This window comes from Stigmatopora argus, chromosome 20 (assembly GCF_051989625.1).
Source record: "Stigmatopora argus isolate UIUO_Sarg chromosome 20, RoL_Sarg_1.0, whole genome shotgun sequence".
NCBI classification, from domain to species: Eukaryota; Metazoa; Chordata; class Actinopteri; order Syngnathiformes; family Syngnathidae; genus Stigmatopora; species Stigmatopora argus.
This window is the reverse complement of record NC_135406.1, coordinates 11887934-11914237: the sequence shown is the minus strand read 5'-3', so window position 1 is coordinate 11914237 and position 26304 is coordinate 11887934. Positions and strand designations below refer to the sequence as shown.

The 26304-nt window shown below is 39.2% G+C and overlaps 3 protein-coding genes across 6 annotated transcripts in view; 1 reads left to right on the top strand and 2 right to left on the bottom strand.

The window, feature by feature from the left end:
• Positions 1–1311: 1311 nt before the first annotated feature.
• On the bottom strand, positions 1312–7347 carry LOC144065556 (uncharacterized). The gene is made up of 2 exons (XM_077588511.1): positions 6942–7347; positions 1312–3149 (listed from the first exon to the last, which is right to left on the bottom strand). The coding sequence occupies exons 1-2, from the start codon at positions 7075–7077 to the stop codon at positions 1447–1449; spliced, it is 1839 nt and encodes a 612-aa protein (XP_077444637.1). The 5' UTR covers positions 7078–7347; the 3' UTR covers positions 1312–1446.
• A 12425-nt stretch (positions 7348–19772) lies between these two features.
• Positions 19773–23225, bottom strand: LOC144065590 (uncharacterized). Its single transcript, XM_077588566.1, has 2 exons — positions 22918–23225; positions 19773–21599 (listed from the first exon to the last, which is right to left on the bottom strand). Exons 1-2 carry the CDS (start codon positions 23027–23029, stop codon positions 20236–20238), a joined length of 1476 nt encoding a protein of 491 aa, XP_077444692.1. The 5' UTR covers positions 23030–23225; the 3' UTR covers positions 19773–20235.
• A 908-nt stretch (positions 23226–24133) lies between these two features.
• The window catches only part of LOC144065497 (uncharacterized), a 193640-nt gene continuing 191469 nt past the window's right edge, over positions 24134–26304 (top strand). For 3 of the 4 annotated variants that reach the window (XR_013297183.1, XM_077588391.1, XM_077588393.1), the window contains exon 1: positions 24134–24730. Coding sequence is in view for 3 of the 4 variants with exons in the window: in XM_077588391.1 (XP_077444517.1) it covers positions 24601–24730 (130 nt within the window). In the remaining variant the exon portion in view is untranslated. Of the gene's footprint in view, positions 24731–25413; positions 25476–26304 lie in introns of those variants that run through there. The other variant, XM_077588394.1, reaches the window with a different exon arrangement.

The following is a 26304-nucleotide window of genomic DNA, read 5'->3' as shown; positions in this document are numbered from 1 at the left end:
AATTTGAGATGAGCGCATACCAGATGGTTCCAATTGTGAGTCGGTAGTAAATTAAAACAAATTTTGGTGTTTTTTTTTTAGGATGGAAACGGATTAATTTGTATTTTGTTCATTTCTATGGGAAGAATTGACTTGAGATACGAGTAAATTGATATACTAGCTCGACCCCGCAGTAAGCTCGTATCTTAAGGTATTACTGTATTTGAATCGTGTGGATCGATATTACACATTAAAAAGTGTAAACAAGATTTTCAGAATGCAAAATACAATTATACTTCACTAACAATGATCTTTCATACAGAAATTGAAAAATCAAGCAAAGCTGTGATTGGCCACAGCTTATCACAACACATTTGCATCTTTTAAGTCTATCCTTACAACTAAATCTCTGGCAAGAAGCTGAGCAGAAAAAGGGTTTCTGACCGACGTGGGTACCGTATTTTCACGACTATTCGGCGCATCGTATTTTTAGCCGCAGTGTCAGTAACGGGTGCTATTTCTGTATTTTAAACACACAAAGCATGCACCGTTTTTTAGACGCATATATATTATATATGGATGAACATCGAAACGCAATAGCGCCGGCTACCGGAAGTAGCCTATTTCCGGGTTCCGGTGTGCAGTGACTGCTGGGAAATATAGTTCTTGCACGCTACACCCACACGCTAAAAACACGTTTTTAAAAAGGTAACGGAAGCAAAACTGAGTTTGGTTGTACTTTATTTAGACATTTTACAACTTACTTATGTCATCATCACCCACAAATCCATCAAAGTCCTCATTTTCTGTGTCCGAATTCAACAATTGCCCAAATGAGTCTTCCAAAACACCGGGTCGAGCGGTTGTAGTTCTTAAGCCTCCGGGAATGAGGGCAAGCTTTGAGTTATTATATAATATATTATATATATATATATATATATATATATATATATATATATATATATATATATATATATATATATATATATATATATATATATATATATATAGTTCGCAGTCTACCTTTGAATGCTCCGTTGAAGCCAACATCTAGCGGTAGGATTTCTTTTGTAAATATAGCCGAAATGACGGCGAGCACCAAATTAGTGTGCTCGCCGTCATACTGAGTGTATTGAAGAACTCTATATCCCAGCAGTCACTGCGCAGTACTTTTTCTACGGGAAATAGTAGAGTCTGGGGCTGCTTGGCGTAGTTGTATATATATAATTCACAGTCTAGCTTTGAATGCTCTGTTGACGCCAACATTTAGCGGCAGGATTTCTTTTGTAAATACAGCCGAAATGACGGTGACCACCAAATTAGTGTGCTCGCCGTCATACTAAGTGTATTGAAGAACTGGGTGTATTAAGAACTCTATATCCCAGCAGTCACTACGCAGAACTTTATCTACGGGAAATAGTAGAGTCTGGGGCTGCTTGGCGTAGTTGTCCTATCGACTGATTTATTTTATTTTGTCGTGATAACAATTTTAGTATTTGTCCATATATTTATAGTATATAGTTTTTCAATTGTGTAGCTTTTTAATTGAGCAGGAAAACATTGTTCTTCAGTGTGGGTTAATAAGTGTTCTTTTAAGCTTCTCCTATGGGAAAATGTTCGCCCACAAACTGAGCAGGAAAATGTTTTTTTGCCAGTGTGGGTTATCACGTGTCTTTTTAAATGTTGCTTTAGAGAATAGGCTTGACCACAAACTGAGCAGGAAAATGGTTTTTCGCCAGTGTGGGTTCTTGTGTGGTCTTCTAAGTGGTGCTTTTGAGAAAAGGCTTTACCGCAAACTGAACACGAAAATGGTTTTTCACCAGTGTGGGTTCTTGCATGACTAATTAAGATTCCCTTTCGTGTGAATGTTTGACCACAAACTGAACACGAAAATGGTTTTTCACCAGTGTGGGTTCTTGTGTGGTCTTCTAAGTGGTGCTTTTGAGAAAAGGTTTTACCGCAAACTGAACACGAAAATGGTTTTTCACCAGTGTGGGTTCTTGTATGTATTTTTAAATTTCCCTTCTCTGTAAATGTTTTACCACAAACTGAACATGAAAATGGCTTTTCACCCGTGTGTGTTCTTGCATGACTAATTAAGCTTCCCTTCCGTGTGAATCTTTGACAACAAACTGAACACGAAAATGTTTTTTCACCAGTGTGTGTTCTTGCATGACTAATTAAGTCTGCCTTCCGTGTGAATCTTTGACCACAAAATGAACACGAAAATGGCTTTTCACCTGTGTGTGTTCTTGCATGACTATTTAAGTCTTTCTTCTGTGTGAATCTTTGACCACAAACTGAACACGAAAATGGTTTTTCACCAGTGTGGGTTCTTGAGTGTATTTGTAAAACTTGCTTATGAGAAAAGGCTTTACCGCAAACCGAACACGAAAATGGTTTTTCACCAGTGTGGGTGCTTGTGTGTATTTTTACATTTCCCTTCTCTGTAAATGTTTTACCACAAACTGAACACGAAAATGGTTTTTCGCCTGTGTGTGTTCTTGCATGACTAATTAAGTGTCCCTTCTGTGTAAATGTTTTACCACAAACTGTACATGATAGGGGTTTTTCCCCAGTGTGGCTCCTCATATGCGTTTTCAAAGAAGACTTTTTCCCAAAAGTTTTCCCACACTGAAAGCATTTGCAGAGTTTGTCGCCACTGGGATTTTTCTTAACATCTTCAACATCATCATCGTCAAAAAGCAAAGTGTTGTCATCTGATAAAGGAGCAATTAAATTTTCTGCTCGCCATCCATCTGTTGAGCTGCCGCTCAGAAGCTCCGCCCCTCTGTTGGCCACGCCCAGATCATCTTCACTCTTGAAAGGCTCACCAGTTGACCATTTGACACATTCCTCATTTTCGATTGGAGGTTGCTCTTCTCTTTTGCACTGTTGAGGGAACTCTGGCTCCTCCTTTTTAATTCGGGGCCATGTTGTGGTGTTTGCAGGCTCCGCCCCTCCGCTGGCCACGCCCCGAACATTTTCCCTCTTCACGAACTCACCAAGTGACCAGGTGGAATCATCTTCCTCCTTTTTGATTGGAAGTTGCTCATCTCCCATTTGATGTTGAGGGAACTCTGGCTCCTCCTCTTTGATTTGGGGGAGCTCAACTTGCCCTTCAAGGTCAACAGACTTATGCCCATAAGCACCAAGATCATTTCTGAAACCTGCAAAGACACGAAGATAAATGATTAACCATTTTCCAATTATAAAATGACTGAATTTCTTGTTCACAGAAATGAAACCAAATGGAAGAGGGCACCATACATCCATTTCGTCACAATGCAGTACAGACGCTCCCCTACTTACGAACGAGTTAGGTTCCGAGCGATTGTTCATAAGTTGAATTTGTTTGTAAGTTGATTCAGTGCTATATTTTGTATTATAATTTATGTTTAAGGCCTATATAAGTATATTGAAGGTTTATTGTTAGGTTCATCCAATTGTACGTTTATCCTTAGGTATTTCCAATTCAGCTTTCAATAAAAAAGGCATCTGTAGTCACATCACCATTTAATTCTTGCAAGAAGAGAATACATCCTCCCGCTCGTCCGGTCAAGATTATTCTAACGAGTGGCATTATGTCCTGCCCATTTAAGGCCTCAAATCAAAACAATTACAAGGTTATCGATTCGATCCAATTGCGTAAGCAAGAAACAAAACAATTCCATAATCAAGCAAACCTAGCGTCACAAATTAAAACAATATGCCTGATAGCCATCCGCTGAACCAACAACAATTTAAGCGTCCTTCACAGATCTTCATTGCGAACTTGCATCTGGGGAAAGGGTTGAGGCGTATCTTCCAGTAATCAGTCCTCGGAGCAAGTACTCAGTGTATTGTTTTATGTCCTTGCGAACTTGTATCTCTCGCTGGACCCAGCTGTCCTGGAGAGCGACCTTGGAGTAAGCGTTTGTCTTCGTTGAAAGCACATATTAATTCTAACTCTAACATAAAAGCTATCAACATATATATATATATATATATATATATATATATATATTGTTTAATATAGTTACACATTTAGGATGAGCATTACTATTCCTAATAAGCAGATATATTGATTAATATAGTAAGCATGTATATTATAAGGCTTTATATTCATTGCAAACACATTTATAATAATGATTATTCCAACATTCCCCCCTATATTATAAATTTGCACATGATCCCCCTAATAAAACTTAAAACACATTTATAATAATGATTACTCCAACATTTATATAAGTGCATTTGTATGTTTAAGGCTTGTATAAATAACACATATTGGTTTGTACTAAAAAACATTTTATAAAATGGAGAGAATATGTACAGTACTGTATAGAGAGAGATTTATGTATTAGAAACTGGCCGAAAGAAGCGATCTAACGACGATTGCAATTTTCTTCTTTTTTTCATCATAAATGATGCGGTAGCACTGTATGGCATCATTCAATTGATTTGCAAACTTTGTGCAACGTTCAATATTTGGGTCCTGCTGCTCGATCTTTCTGTTTATAAATGGTTCTGACGGTCGAACGATTCAAGTTGTATGCCCGTGCAACGCTCACCACTCTCACGCGCATCAAGCTTCGTTATTATTGCCACTTGTTTCAAATGAAATGGCTTGCCACTTCCTTGCACCTCCCTCACTAGAAGCCTTTCACTTTTCACTAACCATATTGAATAATGGCTGCACGAGATATTTCATGATAAAAATGAAAAAGGTTCTTTGCGCACTGGAGATACGTCACGCACTTACGCACTGCAACGAACTGGGCAGAGGAAGGTGGATGCTGGGTGAACTGAGCACTCACAGCGCCAGGCGTCGGTATTAGTGGCGGAAAGAAGCACTAATCGGAAAAAGGCGCGCAATACAAAATCGAACTTACGAACATTTTTCGACATAAACGCAATTTTCAGACATGTTCGTATGTACCGTTGTTCGTAAGTCGAATGTTCGTAAGAGGGGAGCGTCTGTACTTACTACTGTAGTATTCTCGTAAACAGCAACATGAGTTGAAAACTGTTTATAGGTGCATTTTTCAAAGTATGGCACTATTGGTCAGAAAAGTTTCTTCACTGGTGATGTAACTCCTTAAAATTTGTCAATTTTTTTTGGAGCCTTTTCATTGTAAACATTCTCTTATGTTTTAGATTTTAATTTAGTTTAAATGCTTTCGCCAAAGGGCAGTGGCGGGCCGTTAGGGCCTTCAAGGCCTTCTCTGCTGGCCTAAGAAATATCTGAATCATATTGTATTTTGTCCATCAATACTTATTATTCGAAATGGTCTGTTAGCTTCCTTTCATTGCTTTCCCCCCTGGTTGCACTGCTTCCAGATGTGTGTTTTCATATTGAAGCATTTAACCAATCACATTTCAGCCATTATTTGTTGCCAGATCAGATCTGCCTCAAAGCCTTCACAATCAGTTATGCGGGCTCTGCTGCATTAAACTAGACTGTTGCTTTTAACCAATCAGATTTCGAGTTGCAACCCCACAATGCTTTTTCATACGCATTAGCATTTTGCTGGCTGGGATACGTCATTGCTTTCACCAACTATGATTGGCTAGTAGGCGGGCCAAAGCCATAGTGAGGCAGCCAGAGATCGCAAACTCCACCCACAATGGCCGACTCACAGCAAAAACAGGCAAAAACGAATGGATTCTGTTGCAGATTTGCTCACCAAGCTATTTTCCAGACGGACTTTTCCATAAAAAAATGGACATCATTAAAAGGGCGGTCAACTCCGAAGCTAGCAAGCCTGTTACAGCCGGGAAAATGGTGTGTGCGTTCCACTTTCAGTGCGCTAACTTAGCTGCACAAGCAAATATATTGTTGTGTTGATTTAAAGCCATTTTCAAAACGGACTATGCCGGAAATATGACAGGACAGGCTCGACTTTCATCATTACCTTCGATGGCGATAGGAAAGAAGGAAGAAAGAAAGGAGGATGGATATTGTGTAAAAAAGATTTTGGGTGAGTATAATATGGCTATATTCCTAAATAATATTTCAATTGTGGGCCCGGTTCTGATATCTGAAAAGCTCCAGTGTATGTATTTAAGCTCCAGTGTTTGTATTTAATCACCAAATGCTGCTAGGATGGGGATTTTATCCCATTTTAGTGCAATTTTTGCCGTTTCGCCATTGACATCCATCGCTGTCTTTTCCCAAGGAAATCACCCCCCTGGCCTGGTTGTAACGTCTCAAAAGCTCCAGTATTTGTATTCAATCAATAAATGCTGCTAGGAAGTGGATTTTACCTCATTTTAGTGCATTTTTTGTCATTTCACGTATGGACGTATCGACATTCATCGCTGTCTTTTTACCGGGGAAATGATACTCCGGGCCCGGATCTAATGTCTAAAAAGCTCCAGTATTTGTATTTAATCAATAAATGCTGTTCGGTTGGATTTTACCCCATTTTCGGGCAATGTTTGCCCGTACGCCATTGACGTTCATCGCTGTCTTTTCCCGGGAAAATCACCCCCCTGGGCTGGTTTTAATGTCTGAAAAGCTCCAGTATTTGTATTTAATCATGAAATGCTGCTAGGAAGTGGATTTTATCCCATTTTTGTGCATTAATTTATTGATTATTTTTTATGTGTCGCAGTTGTAGCTGCAGTAGAGGTTTTATAGCCATAAAATAGTTTTTGAGGGTTGGATTGATACGTTGAAGGCGCTACCAGAAAATGCACCGCCCGCCACTGCAGAACAGTAATCTAAAGGAAGGAAGATGTTACAGATTATAGTAATGAATATTCAGCAGTTAGCGACATCTAGTGGTTCATCATTGTAGCACATTCTCAGTTCTACCCATAATGCTATGCGCTGTCGTGCTTCGATTCATTCAGTAAAGTCACGATCAGAAACAACAATGCCACCCCGTTAAATATTTCATTATGAAATATTAATTGTGTAACGTAAAGTATATATCGGTCTATCATGCATTTATGATCGTCAAAAGTGAACGTACCTTCGAGTTTGTGAAGAACAACTTTAGCTTGTATCATTTTGCAAACAATAGAATGTTGATGACATGAGAGATCCTCTTTCACGCCATAAAGTTCCTTCTGAAACTTTGCCGCAACCGGCGTCGTTCTCCCAGACATTTTTCACACTTTTTTTCTGTTCGCTTGACGACGTACTGATGCAGACGACGTGTTCCTTTGTTAGCTGCCAGCTAGGCTAGGCTAAAGTACGACTCCCAAAACGGATTGAAGACAAACGGACTGACGTTCGAGTCCACAAACTATTTAATGTTGAGCATGTTGTCGAGGTTTCGTTTCATTTAAGTTAAATTAAATTGAGGAGAAACAAGAGGCGCACAAACAAAAAGTTAAAACCCTAGCCATGCAGAAATGAACGCCCGAATCCCTTCTTCTTCTTCTTCTTCTTTTTCTTCCGCTTGAGGTTTTACGGTTGTTGGCAGCCAACGTACTGTAGCATTATCGCCCTCTACTGTCTCAATACCTCAAAATACCAAGTTCTCAATTCAGATTTTAGACAGAGGGGGCGATAATGTTAAATTTGGTCTCTTAATGCCACAGCGTGAAGACAGCAGCTCGAAGTCCAGTTCGAGTCTAGCTAGACGTGACACTAAATCGAAAAGCTACACTTTGAGAAAAAGTTAGGTAATTTTAAGGACATTTGGTTTAAATGTTACATTGTGGTTGATCTTATTGCAAGTAACAAATAACACATTTTAATATTTTAATATAAGTGTTTTTAACGTTATTTCAAAATTTACAAGTCCACAATCCCTCATTCAGCCTCATTCAAGGTAGTGTGGACAAGTGGTCTAAGCCATGGATTTAAGTTCCAGTCTCTCAGGAGGCGTGGGTCCAAATCCCACCACTGCCAATTAATTCATGGGCTGTTTATGGTCCTTTGGTTGGATTGCTTATGGCTCTTCACTAACCTGTAAAATGAAATGTGAAACCACTGGTGAGAGAGCTGAGTCCCGACCGAACACACTAATAGAAGTGTCACGTTTGCACACCACTGTGTCACTGACGGTACCTCTAGCTTCGCTTTAACCATAATGAATTTTTTTTATGAGACTCCTTTTTGCAAATCAACGGCATAACAATGTTGTTAAAGAATTCAGAGATTTTTTGTATTTTAAAAGTGTAGGAATATTAAATTAAATGCACACATTTTTGGCGTGAGTGGTTAGCGCGTCAGCCTCACAGCTCTGGGGTCCTGGGTTCAAAGCTAGGTCATGTCCATCTGTGTGGAGCTTGCATGTTCTCCCTGGGCCTTCGTGGGTTTCCTCTGAGTACTTCGGTTACCTCCCACATTCCCAAAACATGCATGGTAGGTTGATTGGACTCTAAATTGCCCCTAGGTATGGGTGTGTGTGTGCATGATTGTCCGTCTCAATTGTTATGTAAAAGGGGAATTTCCATTATCAGTGTAGCAATTCCATGGAAGCTTGACTTTAAAATTGAAGCGAATGAAGATGCAAGATTTTTTTTCCACAAATAAATGATTGCCTCTGCAAAAAATGTCTAGATTCCCACAATTTAGTTACCTGTGGTGTGGCAGTGAGTGAAAAGGAGAATAGCAGCAGCCCGATTTACCAGCCCATTTCTTTGACTTGTCATAATGTCACGTAGTGTGGGGGTGAAGGAGGGAGTGTAGCCTATCGCAGGGAAACCAGGACATTCATGGTATACTTAAAGAGTTTTAATTGAAGAGACCAAAAGCAAAGTGCAAGCATTTCAGCCGAGATTCTCATTTTCTGAACGGCTTTATCCTCTCTCGGGTCGCGGTGGCCAGTCGATCGCAGGGCACAAGGAGACAGACAACCATACACACTTATACCCAATGTTCGCTCTAATTTTTAGCTTGTTTGGGCAGAAAGACAACCTCCCTGAGCACACGGAGTACCGGTGTGAGCAACATCATCATTGCTCACTATGGGCACACACCAGTATCACACCTGCCATAAGCAGGTGCATGTCTACTACACATACATGATTTAGTAATAATAAAATGTAATGATTAATATCTATGAATGGGCGGCCCGGCGGATGAGTGGTTCACGCGTCGGCCTCACAGCTCTGGGGTCCTGGGTTCAAATCCAGGTCGGTCCACCTGTGTTGAATTTGCATATTCTCCCTGGGCCTGCGTGGGTTTTCTCTGAGTACTCCGTTTTCCTCCCACATCCCAAAAAGATGCATTGTAGGCTGATTGGACACTCTAAAATTGCCCCTCAGTTTGGGTCTGAGTATGCATAGCTGTCCGCCTCCTTGTGCCCTGCGATCGGCTGGCCACCGATACAGGGTGTCCCCCGCCCCTGGCCCAAAGTCAGCAGGGCTAGGCTCCAGCACCCCCTGCAAGTGATAAAGTGGATATAGCGGTTCAGAAAATGAATGAAAAAATATCTATGAATAAAACATTTTCATAAATGCCATTAGAATATGCACAAATCCGACTTAAATTTTAACTTATTTTACACATCTGTCCTTCTCTCTTCTCATTCTCGTTCAAATGACTTTTCTGCTGAACGTGTCACATGAGATAGTCAAGTTTCCATTTATATGCAATATTTTTTCCATGATTTTGCTTTGATTTATTTAATAGGGGATATCACATATTAATGAACATATTTATATTCATGTTAATGAACATATATATGTAAGATTGTAGCTGAGGGCTAATTTCCATTTACTGTAGTCCAGGGGTTGGGAACCTTTTTGACGGAGAGAGCCATAAACATTTCTTATTTTCTAATGTTATTTCTTGAGAGCCATTCTCAGAATTGAAAAGTAAAATTACATGAAAATGTGTGATCTTTTTATCCTTTCACCACTTTTAGGTATAAAAAGTCTCAGAATTCTTTTGACAACATTTTTATGATGTTGCTAATAAATCAGTATCAATGATATGCATTCAGAAGTGTAATAAAAAACAAAATTATGATTAAAGTGGTGGTAGAGGTAGTGTCAACGCCACAATGATGCTCCTATTAGTATGTTCGGGACTCAGCTCTCTCACCATTCATTTTCAAATTTTACCTCACAGGTTCGTGGAGAGCCATATGCACCCATGGAAAGAGCCACATATGGCTCCCGAGCCATAGGTTCCCTACCCCTGCTCCATTGTGTAGGTTGAAGACAAACGATCACACATACTAGACACACGCACGCACGCGCACAACCACACACACAGCAGATTTAGACAGTTCTCACCTGATTTTGCCGCTTGTTCTTCTATTTGCACAGTAAAGTTATTAGAATGTAATTAAAAAAAAGATAGAAGAGCTGTAAAACACGAAAAACATAAGAGCGGACAGAGCTACTGTTACTGGCTGCCGCATGAACGGCGCCATCATGAGGAAAGAGGAAAAAAGTTTGGATTTTATTTTGTGTGCGCCATATGATTGCTGCTGCACGGAGAAGACGAGAGTAGTGCGCAATTGCGCACGCGCGCAGCTTAGAGGGAACATTGGTTGCAGGTCCCATTTTTTGTGGTACTATTTATAAAAAGATATTTCCATAGTTTCCAGGCAAGGTGGGTCAATCCTAGTAGTCTACGACTTTTACTACTCACATACTAAAAATTATGCACTTTCACGGATAAAATTTGGAGAAAATTGGAACTAAATTTGCTGCATGTGTTACACCCTGCATTTGATCTTGAAACACGGGGAGAAATAATCAGAACAGTGATCCATTGTTGTTTCTTCAATCCAACTTTTACTGTAATGATCAACACAAAAACCCATGACATACAATTACACCCATATATATACATTATCAACACGTTAGAACCCAAAACATAATGTACAATTACACACATACATATACATATACACATATACATATACATACACATACATACATATATATATACATATATACATATATATACATATATATATATATATATATATACATATATATATATATATATATATATATATATATATATATATATATATATATATATATATGCAACACTTTAGAAGCCAAAACACAATACACACACACTCGTTCAACACACGGTCATAACTTGTTATATCTTTTCCTTTTACAACTTCTCATCTATTCAACAGGGCAAAAAATGCAATATCAATAATATAACATCCTTTCTATGACCGTTATAGACACTGTCAACGATAATGGTGGCCGAAGGTAGCATGCTAAATGCTATTCCATGTGCGTGACCCGAGATTCGCACATTCACGCCCGTAATTCAAAAGTAAATAAACATTAATAACCATTATCTCTTTTCTCACACGCTAAACAGTGTATATTACAAACCCCAAACTCAACCAGCCTTTACAACAAACAGCATACCTTGACACACAGGGGGAAATAATCAGAACAGTGAGATGTTGTTTCTTCAATCCAACTTTTACTGTAATGATTCAACACATCTCCCGTGCCTCAAGCTATTTGCTAAGACATCAATAATCGAATACCGATCTTCTTTAACATGCCCCACACTTGTCATATGGATCAAAGGATCAACAATCGAACACCGATACACACATTCAATCCAAACTCGTTGTACCTTCTTTACATGCAATCATTAATAAATCAAACACTCTAGCATGTCACACTAATAGATCAAACACTCTAGTATGTCACACGTGCATGCTTTGTTCAAGGGTGCAGGTCCCATTTTTGTGGCTGTATGGAATATGGAAGATGAATGAATGAATTTAAAAGTTGTGGAAGAAGTTCCACAACTGAATGAAAACGTGTTTAGGTTGTGAAATTCAGTGACTTAGTTTCAAATTATGAGAAAGGAGGATTGTGAGGTGTGAATTGATTTTATGAGTGAAATGGGTTTGAGGTTTTGACAAATGGGAGCAAGTTTAATTGAATGTGGCCTTTTGCTTTCGTGAGTTGGATTTTCTGAATTAGCAATTGGGAAAAACTAACGTGTCACTGTCAATCAGTAGTTACTGAAAATGCACGTTTGAAATGAATAATAAAGGAAAATGAAACATTTCTTAAGGTTGTCATTAACTGAGAACACATTTTGTAAGCAAAATTTCTGAAAGACTTTTTTTTTGCCAGGTCATCCAGGCCTAGAATCACGGCATGCGACTTCATACGTGAGGAAGTTCACAGAATACATTTGTTCTACATTCATAAACTGATGAAGCCATCATCACCCCTTCCCACACCAACACAGTTGTCTCTTAAGGTTCTCCTTCTGACTTTTTAAGGTTTGTTTCAGTCTAAATGTTTGGCGAACATTCTGTGTCCAATGTGTTTAGACTACACGTCGATGATGGGCTCGAATTTGTACATGAATACAAATGGTCTTGGGTTTCTCACCTCGTTATTTCTACAACAAGCCGGCTTTAAAATGACAGCATTTTTTAAAATATAGTTTTTGTATTTTAATCTAGAATAACCATCTATTGTGTTTGAATGTGTGTACTTTATTTCTTAAATTGGTTCTTGTTGGAATAATGATTAAAACCTTTTGAATCATTATTAGTAATATTTAATTAAAAAAGGAAAAACATCTTTCAACATAACTGCTTACAACTTCGAAGGAGATACCTTGTGACGTCGTCTTAGTCCACAAGGCATTCTTAATTGCAGTAACTGAATCATTGTATTTAATCGCGACACTCGAAAAACATGTTTATGTAATCTAGAAAAACAACAGTGCGAGAATTGCCGAAGTGAGCATAAAAGTTGAACAAGGCACCCAAACAACGGCGTGAGGAATTGCATAATATTTTCATTATAAGGTAAACAAAGTAGTTTAAGAGTCCTTGTAGATCCTGGAACTTGTATCTGGGGAAAGGGTTGAGGCGTATCTTCCAGTAATCAGTCCTCGGAGCAAGGACTCAGTGAATTGTTAAGTCTCTAGCTGGAGCCAGCTGTCCTGGAGAGTGACCTTGGAGTAAGCGTTTGTCTTCGTTGAAAACACATATTAATTCTAACTCTAACATAAAAGCGATCAACAATATATATATATATATATATATATACAGTGGTACCTCGAGATACGAGCTTAATCCGTTCCGGGACTGAGCTCGTATGACAAGTTACTCGTAACTCGAGGTAAAGTTTCCCATTGAAATGAATGGGAAACAATTTAATTCGTTCCAACTCTCTGAAAAAAACACCAGAAACAGGATATTGGATTGAAAAAAAATGTTTTATTTCTTATAATTCGCCATATATTGACAAAGTAATAAATAACGAGTGGTTTAATAGAAATAAAGTGTTTAATCTAACTAAAATTGGCCGGATTTCGCCGAGGTGAGAGGGGCTTCGTTTTTTTTTTTCCTCAACACAACGCACTCGTAAACAGAACAAACACTCCACCCTCACGTTCGCTATCGATGGGCTGTTTGCTGTCGTACTATTCCCTTCAAAATATTCCGAAAATGATGCACACAAATGTCCTCACAATCGGAGAACGCACGACCACTTGCCAACGAGCAGCAAGCAGTCTTATCAGTGATCGCCCCGCTGCTCATCTTCTTCTTCTTCTTCTTCTTCTTTTTCACCTCAGGCGCCTGAGGATTACCCTCAGCAGCGCTAGGGCTGCCACTGGAACACGGATAAGTTCATCCAGGGAGTTGCCCAAGCCGCGATGGTAGCGTTCGGTCATTAAGGCCGGACAGCGGAGCCATAAGTGTTCAGACGACTCTGTTTCCTCGTCGCACAGGCGGCAGCGATCCGAGTCGGATTTCTCATGGGAGCTAGCTGGCTAGCGGCTCCTTTTAGCTTGTAGCATCTGTGTTCGCGTCCCATCGAACGGCGCCTATGATAGAGTTGCTACCGGGGATACTTTTGCGAGCACGAGTATACTTCATTACCCAGAAAGCCCTCTTTTCACCGCGCATGCGCGTTGTGCGTTTCCTGGTCTGAATAGCTCATCCGGTGCTCGTAAATATTGTTATACACGAAAGATATGCCAAAAAAAATGCCATGGCAACCTGGCTTGGTCGCATCACGAAACTTTGACCGCATCACGGGCGAATTATTCGATCGAAATTTCCCCCGTAAGACGAGCATTCCGTTGGACGAACGGTCGTATGACGAGGTACCACTGTATATATATATATATATATATATATATTGTTTAATATAGTTACACATTTAGGATGAGCATTACTATTCCTAATAAGCAAATATATTGATTAATATAGTAAGCATGTATATTATAAGGCTTTATATTCCTAAATAAGCATTGCAAACACATTTATAATAATGATTACTCCAACAGGGTTCTAAAGTGTTGATAATATATATATTTATATATATAGGTGTAATTGTACATTATGTTTTGGGTTCTAACATGTTGATAATGTATATATATGGGTGTAATTGTATTTTATGGGTTTTTGTGTTAAATGATTACAGTAAAAGTTGGATTGAAGTAACAACAACATTTCACTGTTCTGATTATTTCCCCCTGTGTGTCAAGATCAAATGCAGGGTGTAACACATACATATACATACATATACATACACATACATACACACACATACATACACACACATACACACACATACACACATACACACACATACATACACATACATACACATACATACACATACATACACACACATACACACACATACACATACATACACATACATACACATACATACCAAGATGGTATGTATGTGGATTCCAAGATGGCGCCGTTCACGCGGGAGCCAGTGGAAGTAGCTCTGTACACTCTTGTTTTTCGTTATTTACAGCCCTCCTATCTTTTTGTATGACCGCTCGTCATACAAAATGCTCGTCTTACGGGGGAAATTTCGATCGAATAATTCGCCCGTTATGCGGTCAAAATTTCGTGATGCGACCAACCCAGGTCTTTTTTGCATATCTTTCGTGTATAACAATATTTACGAGCACGGAATGAATAATTCAAACGAGTTCCTTCTCGGACCAGGAAACGCACAACGCGCATGCAAAAAGAAGGCTCTCTGGGTAATGAAGTATACTCCTGCAAACAACACCCATTCCTTTCTCAGAATATAACTTCATTACCCACAATCAATACGTGGGAAGCTCAGCTATGTCATTTCCTGTTATTCTTTCTTAGGAAAGGTACCGCGTTCGTTCTTTAAAGACTACCGTAATTACTCGAATATAACGCGCACTCGAAAATAACACGCAGGTCATTTTGGGCCAAAAAATTCTGGAAAAACGCAGTACTCGAATATAGTGCGCACCTAAAATTTCCCGCTGACGAAAATCAGAAATCTTACCTTTTTTTCTTCGTTTCACGATTGTTTTGTTCAAACAAATTTATTCATTAGAATCCTTCAAATGAAGAGTTCCTCTCTCTCTTTGTCTGTCGTCTTGTTATGATCGCGCCGCGTCGCTGGGTCGTCGCAGCGCGATCGAGGGCATCTGTTACGGTCGCGCCGCGTTGTGCGACGCGACCGTGGATGTAGGTAGACCCAAATACAGGAAGCAGGAGAGGACGAGGCATTCAGCGTGATACGGAGTCCTTTAATGAATCAACCAAGGCGTGGAAACAAACGTGGCCGCATGCGGCGCGCATACGGACAGAGGCAACAGAATAACGACAGCTAGCGACCGCTAGCAACCGCTAACAACAGTCAATGATAGTCAACGATAGTGAACGATCCGGCGACGTGTGATGACGCGTTGCTACTTAAATACAGGAAACGAAAGGAATCAATGGATTGGCTACAGCCGGTATGCGTCAACTTTCTCTTCCTCCCACAACACATCATCCGATTGGCTTTACGAGATGACGTAAAATCCGTGCGTCGGCTGTACGAGATGACGTAAAATCCGTGCGTCGGCTGTACGAGATGACGTAAAATCCGTGCGTCAAAGTGAGTTTGACAATGCTTTTTTCGATCGAAAATTTATAATTTATTTTAGTTATTGATTATAACACTGAACTGAGAGAGGGTGAACTGAGACGAGTACGAGGCTAGAGGGGGGCAGTGGTGGTCTCGGCTTTCCGATTTTCGATCGGGTTTACGAGATGACGTAAAATCCATGCGTCGGCTTTAGGAGATGACGTAAAATCCGTGCGTCAGCTGTACGAGATGACGTAAAATCCGTGCGTCAAAGTGAGTTTGACAATGCTTTTTCCGATCGAAAATTTGTAATTTATTTTAGTTCTTGATTATAACACGCACCCCCAACTATTGGAATTAATTATATAGCAAAAACCTGCGTGTTATATTCGAGTAATTACGGTATTTCTCGTTGGCAAGTGGTCGTGCTTTATCCTATTGTGAGGACATTTGTGTGCATCATTTTGGGAATATTTTGAAGGCAATACAACAGCAAACAGTCCATCGATAGCGAACGTGAGGGCAGATGCGTGGCAAACAGCTAACCCGGCCAGAACGAAGGTAAAAAAAATGAAAACAAAATTAGAATTCAGTTTTGTGTAAAGTTACATTAAACGTATGTTTGAGTGTCTGTATATATTAATCCAAGTTAATTTAAATTTGTTTGTTCCGTTTACGAGTGCGTTGTCGTGGGAAAAAAACGAACCCCACGACCCCAAACGTCTCTGTCTCCTGTCGGCGAAATCTGCCCAATTTTAGTTAGATTAAACACATTTTATTACTATTAAACCACTAGTTATGTGTTACTTTGTTAACAGATGGTGAATTAGAAGAAATAAAACATTTTTTCCAATCCAATATCCTGTTTTTTGTGTTTTTTCAGAGGGCTGGAACGAATTAATTCTTTTTCCATTAATTTCAATGGAAAATGTCCGCTCGAGTTACGAGAATCTCGTCATACGAGCTCAGTTCCGGAACGGATTAAGCTCGTATCTCGAGGTACCACTGTACATACATACCAGTGGCGGGCGGTGAATTTTCTGGTAGCGCCTTCAACGTATCAATCCAACACTCAAAAACTATTTTATGGCTATAAAACCTCTACTGCAGCTACAGCTGCAACACATAAAAAATAATCAATAAATCAATGCACAAAAATGGGGTAAAATCCACTTCCTAGCAGCATTTCATGATTAAATACAAATACTGGAGCTTTTCACACATTAAAACCAGGCCAGGGGGTGATTTTCCCGGGAAAAGACAGCGATGAACGTCAATGGCGTACCGGCAAACATTGCCCGAAAATGGGGTAAAATCCAGCCGAAAACAGCATTTATTGATTAAATACAAATACTGGAGCTTTTTAGACATCAGAACCCGGCCCGGAGTATCATTTCCCCGGTAAAAAGACAGCGATGAACGCCGATACGTCCATACGTGAAATGACAAAAAAATGCACTAAAATTAGGTAAAATCCACTTCCTAGCATCATTTATTGATTGAATACAAATAGTGGCGCTTTTGAGACATTACAACCAGGCCAGGGGGGTGATTTTTCCCGGGAAAAGACAGCGATGGACGTCAATGGTGAAACGCCAAAAATTAAACTGGGGTAAAATCCACTTCCTAGCAGCATTTTATGATTAAATACAAACACTGGAGCTTAAAAACAAACACTGGAGCTTTTCAGATATCAGAACTTGGATCACAATTGAAATATTATTTAGGAATATGGCCATATTTAACTCACCAAAAATCCTTTTTACACAATATCCATCCTCCTTTCTTTCTTCCTTCTTTCCTATCGCCATCGAAGCTAATGATGAAAGTCAAGCCTGTCCTGTCATATTTATGGCATAGTCCGTTTTGAAAATGGCTTTAAATCAAAACAACAACATACTATTTGCTTGTGGAGCTAAGTTAGCACACTGAAAGTGCCGCACACACCATATTCCCGGCTGTAACAGGCTTGCTAGCTTCGGAGTTGACCGCCCTTTCTTAATGATGTCCATTTTATTTCTGAAAAAAAAGTCCGTCTGGAAAATAGCTTTGTGAGAGAAATCTGCAACAGAATTCATTTGTTTTTGCCACTGTCGGCCATGTGGGTGGAGTTTGCGATCTCTGGCTGCTTTGGCCCGCCTACTAGCCAATCATAGTTTGTGAAAGCAATGACATGTCCCAGCCAGCAAAATGCTAATGCCTATGAAAAATCATTGTGGGGTTGCCAACTCGAAATCTGATTGGTTAAAAGCAACAGTCTTGTTCAGGGTTCGGGAACCTTTTTGACGAAGAGAGCCATAAACAATTCATATTTTCAAACATTATTCCTTGAGAGCCATACTAAGAATTTAAAAGTAAAAAAACATGAAATGTGTGCAATTTATTATTCTTTCGAGTACATTTTTTCAACTGTTGCTAATCAATCAGTATTAATCAGAGTATGCATGCAGAAGAGTCTAATGAAGAAAATTATGATTAAAAAGGTGCTAGAGATCGGTGTCGGCGCCACATTGCCGGCGTGACGCTCCCATTGGTGTGTTCGGGACTTAGCTCTCTCACCAGCGGTTCCCATATTTTACCATAGGTTAGCGGAGAGCCATATACACCCATCAATAGAGCCACATATGGCTCCCGAGCCATAGGTTCCCTACCCCTGGTCTAGTTTAATGCAGCAGAGCCCGCAGAACTGATTGTGAAGGCTTTGAGGCAGATCTGATCTGGCAACAAATAATGGCTGAAATGTGATTGGTTAAATGCTTCAATATGAAAACACACATCTGGAAGCAGTGCAACCAGGGGCAAAAGCAATGTAAGGAAGCTAACAGACCATTTGGAATAATAAGTATTGATGGACAAAATATAATATATGATTCCGATAATTCTTAGGCCAGCAGAGAAGGCCTTGAAGGCCCTGCCGGCCCGCCACTGATATATATATATATATATATATTATATATATATATATATATATATATATATATATATATATATATATATATATATATATAAATATAAATATAAATATAAATATTATATCTAAAATAGTCCGGCCACCAATGTTCCCTCTAATTTTTCGTTGGTCTGAGCAGAAAGTCAACCTCCCTGAGCGCACCGAGTACCAGTGTGAGCGACATCATCGGTACTCGGATGATTCGCCTAAAGACGTTTCGCCGACGGACGTTTGACAGACGGGCAGGTCGCCGAATGAACGTTCGACGGAACGTCCATTCGGCGACCTGTCCGTCTGTCAAACGTCCGTCGGCGAAACGTCTTTAGGCGAATCATCCGGTCACGACATCATCATTGCTCGCTATGGGCACACCAGTATCACACCTGCCACAAGCAGGTGCATGTCAATGTTCCCTCTAATTTTTCATGTAAAACATGCTGTAAAACACGAAAAACATAAGTGGACAGAGCTACTGCCACTGGCTGCCGCTTAAACGGCGCCATCATGTGGAAAGGGGTAAAAAAAAAAAAAAAAAAAAAAAAAAAAAAAAAAAAAAAAAAAAAAAAAAAAAAAAAAATCCGATTTTTTTTTTTTTTACTGCGCGCCATATGATTGCTGCTGCGCAGAGAAGACGAGAGTAGTGCGCAATTGCGCACGCGCGCAGCTTAGAGGGAACAGTGCCGGCCACCATGAACTCGAGTTGACGTTAATGCACCCTTGGGCTTTTTGTATAATGTTTCCTGCAGTGATTTCTAATGTCCACCAGGTGTCAGTATTCTGCGAAGCAGTAGGTCACTGTATGGAAACAACAAGTGATGCTCACAAACCCATCCCTAGTAGTGTGTCAATACAATTATTACGGTATACATAAAGAGTTTTAATTAAAAACACAAAAAGCAAACTGAAAACCTGAGCCCAAAATAAAAAATTACACCCCAAATAATTAAAATGAACAAAAAGCCGCAGGACGCAGTAAGGCATGGGTTAACGAGACATGGAAAACAGGTGGGTGACACAGGGGAGGCGACCACAGGCGAAAGCAATATACAATCACAACGATAAGTTTCAAGCCATCAATATTTTTATTCATACTAAGGATTATACATAAGAATATTGAGTATTATCTGTTTGTTCAACATTAAAATAAAATTAAAAAAACAATTCACATTTGACTTCATATACCGACTGCCAGGACTATTTACATACAAATCAAATCAGTTTGTATAAATATGAAAAGCGAAAAGAACTACTCAAAAATAAACCCAAAGTCGGTTCTTATAGTTAAAAAAAGGAAAAGAATGTAGTTTACAAAGCTAATAGAAAATTCTGAAGATTAAATGAAATAAATCCTTGGCAACAAACTTAGTATTATGTATTATTAAGTATTTTTAACCAATGTGTTGAACCACAAATTGAGCAAAGAAAGGGCTTTTCGCCACTGCGGGTTGTTAAGTCTTCTTTTCAGGTTCCCTTCTGTGAAAATGTTGGAACATTAACTGCACCTGGAAAAGGTTTTTGAATTGTGTAGCTTTTTAATTGGGCTGTTGTAGCGAATCTGTGGCCAGAGACTGAGCAGGAAAACATTGTTCTCCAGTGTGGGTTAATAAGTGTTTTTTTAAACTTCTCCTTTGGGAAAATGTTTGACCACAAACTGAACACGAAAATGGTTTTTCACCTGTGTGGGTTCTTGTGTGCATTTTTAAGCTTCCTTTCTCTTTAAATCTTTTACCACAAACTGAACATGAAAATGGTTTTTCACCAGTGTGGGTTCTTATGTGGATTTTTAAGGATTCATTTTTAGAAAAGGCTTTACCGCAAACTGAACACGAAAATGGTTTTTCACCAGTGTGGGTTTTTGTGTGCCTTTTTAAGCTTCTTTTCTCTGTAAATCTTTGACCACAAACTGAACACGAAAATGGTTTTTCACCAGTGTGGGTTCTTGTGTGTATTTTTAAGCTTCCTTTCTCTGTAAATCTTTTACCGCAAACTGAACACGAAAATGTATTTTCACCTGTGTGTGTTCTTGCATGAATTGTTAAGTTTCCCTTCTGTGTGAATGTTTGACCACAAACTGAACACGAAAATGGTTTTTCACCTGTGTGTGTTCTTGCATGACTAATTAAGTGTGCCGTCTGTGTGAATCTTTGACCACAAAGTGAACATGAAAATGGTTTTTCACCAGTGTGGGTTCTTGCATGACTATTTAAGTTTCCCTTCTGTGTGAATCTTTTACCGCAAACTGAACACGAAAATGGTTTTTCACTCGAGTGTGTTCTTGTGTGCCTTTTTAAGTTTCTCTTGTGTGTAAATGTTTTACCACAAACTGTACATAAGGGTTTCTCCCCAGTGTGGCTCCTCATATGTGTTTTCAAAGTAGACTTTTTCCCAAAGGTTTTTCCACACTGAGAGCATTTCCAGAGTTTGCCGTCCGTAAGACCTTCATTGTCATAAAGCAAGTCTTCGCTTTCTGATAACGGAGCAATTAAATTGTCTGCTTGCCCTTCTGCTGAGGTGCCGTTCGAAATCTCCGCCCCTCTGCCGGCCACGCCCAGATCATCTTCACTCTTGAAAGGCTCACCAGTTGACACGGTGACATCTTCTTCCTCCTTTTTGATTTGCTGTTGAGGGAACTCTGGCTCCTCCTCTTTAATTTGGGGTAATGTTAAGGTGTGTGCAGGCTCCGCCCCTCTGCTGGTCACGCCCAGATCCTCTTCCCTCTTCAGGAATTCACCAAGTGACCAGGTGACATCATCTTCCTCCTTCTTGATTGGAAGTCGCTTGACTCTCATTTGTTGTTGAGAGAACTCTGGCTCCTCCCTTTTGATTTGGGGGAGCTCGAGTTCCTTTTTAAGGCCAGCAGACTCTTTCCCATCAGGACCAAGATATTCTCTGAAACCTGCAAATACACGAAAATAAATGATATGTTTCATAATCTGTCTATCTAACGAGAAGTCCTTTAGGTTAGACTGGGAATGTAAACTCTTATACTTATATCGGCGGTGGTTAGGCTCGTAACATGACATTAACTTGAAATTTAACTGAAATCAACTCAAATGACTATACACACCCACACATTCGACCACATGGAACCATCTCAATAAGCTTGTATCTCCAATTTGTCTCATATCTCAAGGAAAAAAAATGCTCGGAATTTAGCTTGTTTCTCAAATTTCCCGTAAATTGGTACACTCGTATGTCAAGGTATTCCTGTAATATGCTGGCTGCCACAGCAAATGTTCAATTAATAAGGAATAATTAAAGCACTTGCGGGTGACCCACATTGTAATCAACAGTTTGAGGAAAAGAGTTCACCTTCAAAATTAAAGTACAATTAAGAGCACACCTACACATTTCAATGTTTAAAAATGTTTTGTTTTATTAAACCCAAAGGATTCTTTAATCTCATCTCATTTTCTGAACCGCTTTATCCTCATCAGAGTCGGGGGGGGGGGGGGTTTGCTGGAGCCTATCCCAGCTAACTTTGGGCCAGAGGCGGGGGGGCACCCTGAATTGTTGGCCAGCCAATCGCAGGGCACAACAAGACAGACAACCATTCACACTCACACTCATACCTAGGAGCAATTTAGAGTGTCCAATCAGCCTACCATGTCTTTAGAATGTGGGAGGAAGCCGGAGTACCCGGAGAAAACCCACACGCGTCAAAATAAAAAGGTAAAAAAATTGAAAAAAAGCCTGTCTATAAATGGTCATTTTTAAAGAAACTAATGCTTTACTATACATGTTTTTTTTATTATTAAAAAAAGCCTTATTATGCAAAGTCTATGCATGTCTTTGGAGTGTGGGAGGAAACCGGTGTACCTGGAGGAAACCCACGCAGGCCTGGGGAAAACATGAAAACTCCACAAAGTTGGACTTGACCTGGATTTGAACCCAGGACCCCAGAGCTGTGAGGCCGAAGCGCTAACCACTCGCTCCTCTGGGCCGCTTTTCACATTTTTAAGAACTTAAAATAAAATAAAAATCTTCAGTGTTGAGTCCTCGTAGCAAGCGGAAGACATGGGAGTTGCTTCCGCTTGAAAAATAATTTAAAAAAATAAAAAACATTTTCCCCATGAAAAATCCGCGATGTAGTGAAATGCTGAGGGATTACTGTACTTGAATTTGCAATTGCATTGCACAGATATAGCACTTCTACAATTAGTATTAAGCCTTAATGGTTTAGGAAATATATATATATATATAAATGGACCCACCTTCTAGTCTGTGAAGGACAACTTTTGCATGCATTATTTTGCAAAATATCCAGTTTTCCTCGTGGAACGTTGCTGCTCTTTTCCCACACGTAAATTCTGATGGAGACGCCATTGATAGCTGCTAGCTCGGCTAAGGTAGGCCGCAAAGCTTCAAAGTTCTTCGACGACGTGAGAGACTTGTTCCTTTGATATATGCTAACAGGCTGAGCTAAAGTAGCCCGCAAAGCTTCAACGAGGTCTTGAAAATGATTTTGGCTGATATTTAAGGTCATAAAGTAGCTTATGCTAGACACGACGGGGACCCAGAGGTTAAGTTTGGTGGCGAAAACTGCGCATGCGCAGTGGCAGCGTCACTTCCTTCGATTTATAAATGTAAGAGAGTCGGAAATAGGAAATAATTATTCTTCAAACGTTCTGACATGTGATTTGTGCAAAAAAAATTGCGCAGGTTTTAATTAAATTAAACATAAATCACTTGAAGATTGCGTCTCAAAAGGAGGCGTCGCAAAACGCGCATGCGCAGAAAAAACGTCCTTGATAATGGAGCTGTTGCTGTTACGCCGATTGGCATCTCGGGAGAAGTAGTTCTTCAATGAAACGGTTTGAACTCGCAGGAATCAGTCTCTTATTTAGGTACCGCTCTCTCGTGGTCAGGAGAAAATTTGTTTAATTTTAATTTCAGTATTCGTGGACATTGTACACAATAATTAAGACACTGTCAATCACAAGTTATCGAAGAAGCGCATTTTAAGAAATCATATTAGAAAATTAGCAATTTCTCAAAGGTATTTTAAACTCAAAAGGAAAAGTTTGTTTCGCCACCAAAACTTAACCTATGGGTCCCCGACGTGTCTAGCATAAGCTACTTTATGACCTTAAATATCAGCCATATATATATATATATATATATATATATATATATATATATATATATATATATATATATATATATATATATATATATATATATATATACATACATATATATATATATATATATATATATATATATATATATATATATATATATATATATATATATATATATATATATATATATATACATACATATATATATATATATATATATATATAAGTGTGTGTATAAATATACTATATATATGTGTGTGTGTGTGTGTGTGTGTATCTATATACACACACACACACCCATCCACACACACACGCTTAAAGCGCATGCGCAGAACAAATCCTTCATGATACGATCAAAATAATTCCACACTGGGAGAAACTAAGAATTATCAATAATTACGTAAAAGTCCATCCAACAGACCCACGACACTTTGATAAAGTTTATTTCCTTATACTAAACACTTTGGCCAAACGATACATTTTCTGTATCAGTCACGTGGTTATTTTCGGCACAGTGCTGACGCACCGGTGTCGCTCGTTCATCTATTTATCAGCAAAACCTGCTTTAGCTTAGCCCAGCTAGCAGCTTTCAAAGAAACAAGTCGTTGAATAGCTTGTTTATACTTTAGCTTAATTTAGCTAGCAGCTATCAAAGGAACAAGTCACCGAAGAGATTGTTTATGCTTTAGTTTAGCTAGCAGCTATCAAAGGAACAAGTCGACGAAGAACTCGTTGTAGGTTTCCTGGCTAATTTAGTTTAGCCTAGCTAGCAGCTATCAAAGCCGCCGCCATCATCAGAATTCACGTGTGGAAATGTCGGCAAGAACACAACGGCCAAAGCTCCAGGAGGAACTTTTTGAGGTCAAACAGGAGCATTCAACTCACGAGCAATTGACAGTTTGCAACATAACGCACGAGAAAGTTGTTCTTCATAGACTAGAAGGTGGGTTCACGTTTTATTTCCATATTGTCCCTTAAAGGTATTCTATTGACATGACACTATAGTAGCGTACGTACATTTTCATGAATTTGCACTAGCACCATTCGAAGAAAGACGTAATAAATTATATTACTATTTAAATGTAACCACTAGGAGGGAAAGAATGAGTCTCAACGCGTGTTAATACTTAACAACGGCATTAAACAGTAGCTTTCCTATTGTTGTATCCTTATCACAAACAAACAATGTATTTTTCAAATTACGCAAAGCGCGAGCGCCCTCCAGAGGCGTTCAAGAGTCATTCCTGCTACTCGCCCTCCAATTTTGGCTACATGCTTGAGTGACATAACACTTATTTGCATGCTGTAAATCGAAAATTCAAATACTAGAGATATAGATGCACTAAACAACAACGAGAGCAGCGTTCAAACAATGGTGTCAAAGTCGCGGCCCGAGGGCCAAATCTGGCCCACTGCCACTCGTTGGTGCGGCTTGCGAAAGTACTTCATATTTAATGCTAAAGTTCAAATGCAGCTTCTAAATAAATAGAATACTAACTATGATCAGAAATCATCACTACATCACTCCGCACAGACATTGTTCTATGCCCTTGCAAGGCAAGAGCGCTTCACCTCATACCAGTACCATCAGAGGAGGGGATCGAGATCACCTTCGAGCGCAAGAAGGCCGAATACTTGAATCTGTGTGCCAGAAATTTGTCTGGAAATGCACCATCTACCCAGTCGAGGTTTGCTGCCGAGGCAACGTTGGGCTTCTCCCACTGTTTTTAATCCCAACATTCATTCATTCATTTTCTGATATGCTACATCGTGTATAGGGGGTGCTGGAGCCTATCCCAGCTGCCTTCGGGCCAGGGGGTGCTGGAGCCTATCCCAGCTGCCTTCGGGCCAGAGGCGAGGAACACCCTGAATCGGTGGCCAGCCAATCGCAGAACACGAGGAGAAAAATAATCATTCACGCTCACACTCATACCTAGGGGCAATTTAGAGTGTCCAATCAGACTGTACATCTATTTCAATCTCATTAATCCCCCAAATAATAATAGACCTGCTACTGAATAAAAGATCATGCTTTTTTAATAACTCTCCTTTAGCGAAAGCATTTTAACTAAATTAAAATCTAAAACATAAAAGAAAATGTTTACAATGAAAAGGCTCCAAAAAAGATTTGACTAATTTTAAGGAGTTACATCACCAGTGAAGAAACTTTTCTGACCAATAGTGCCCTACTTTGAAAAATGCACCTATAAACAGTTTTAGACTCATGTTGCTGTTGACGAAAATACTACAGTAGTAAGTACTGCATTGTGACGAAATGGATGTATGGCGCCCTCTTATATATATTTATATATATATATATATATATATATATATATATATATATGTATGTGTATATATATATATATATATATATATATATATATATATATATATATGTATATACACATACATATATATATATATATATATACATATACACATACATATATATATATATATACATATACACATATATATAAATATATACACGTGTGTATATATATATATATATATATA

What these genes read in the sequence shown, in the direction of transcription:
- LOC144065556 (XM_077588511.1), bottom strand. Translation starts at nt 7,077, where the DNA reads ATGTCTGGGAGAACGACGCCGGTTGCGGCAAAGTTTCAGAAGGAACTT. An exon ending in TGTTCTTCACAAACTCGAAG is followed by an intron (nt 3,150 to 6,941) that starts GTACGTTCACTT and finishes GTGTCTTTGCAG; the next exon opens with GTTTCAGAAATGATCTTGGT.
- LOC144065590 (XM_077588566.1), bottom strand. Translation starts at nt 23,029, where the DNA reads ATGGCGTCTCCATCAGAATTTACGTGTGGGAAAAGAGCAGCAACGTTC. An exon ending in TGTCCTTCACAGACTAGAAG is followed by an intron (nt 21,600 to 22,917) that starts GTGGGTCCATTT and finishes GTGTATTTGCAG; the next exon opens with GTTTCAGAGAATATCTTGGT.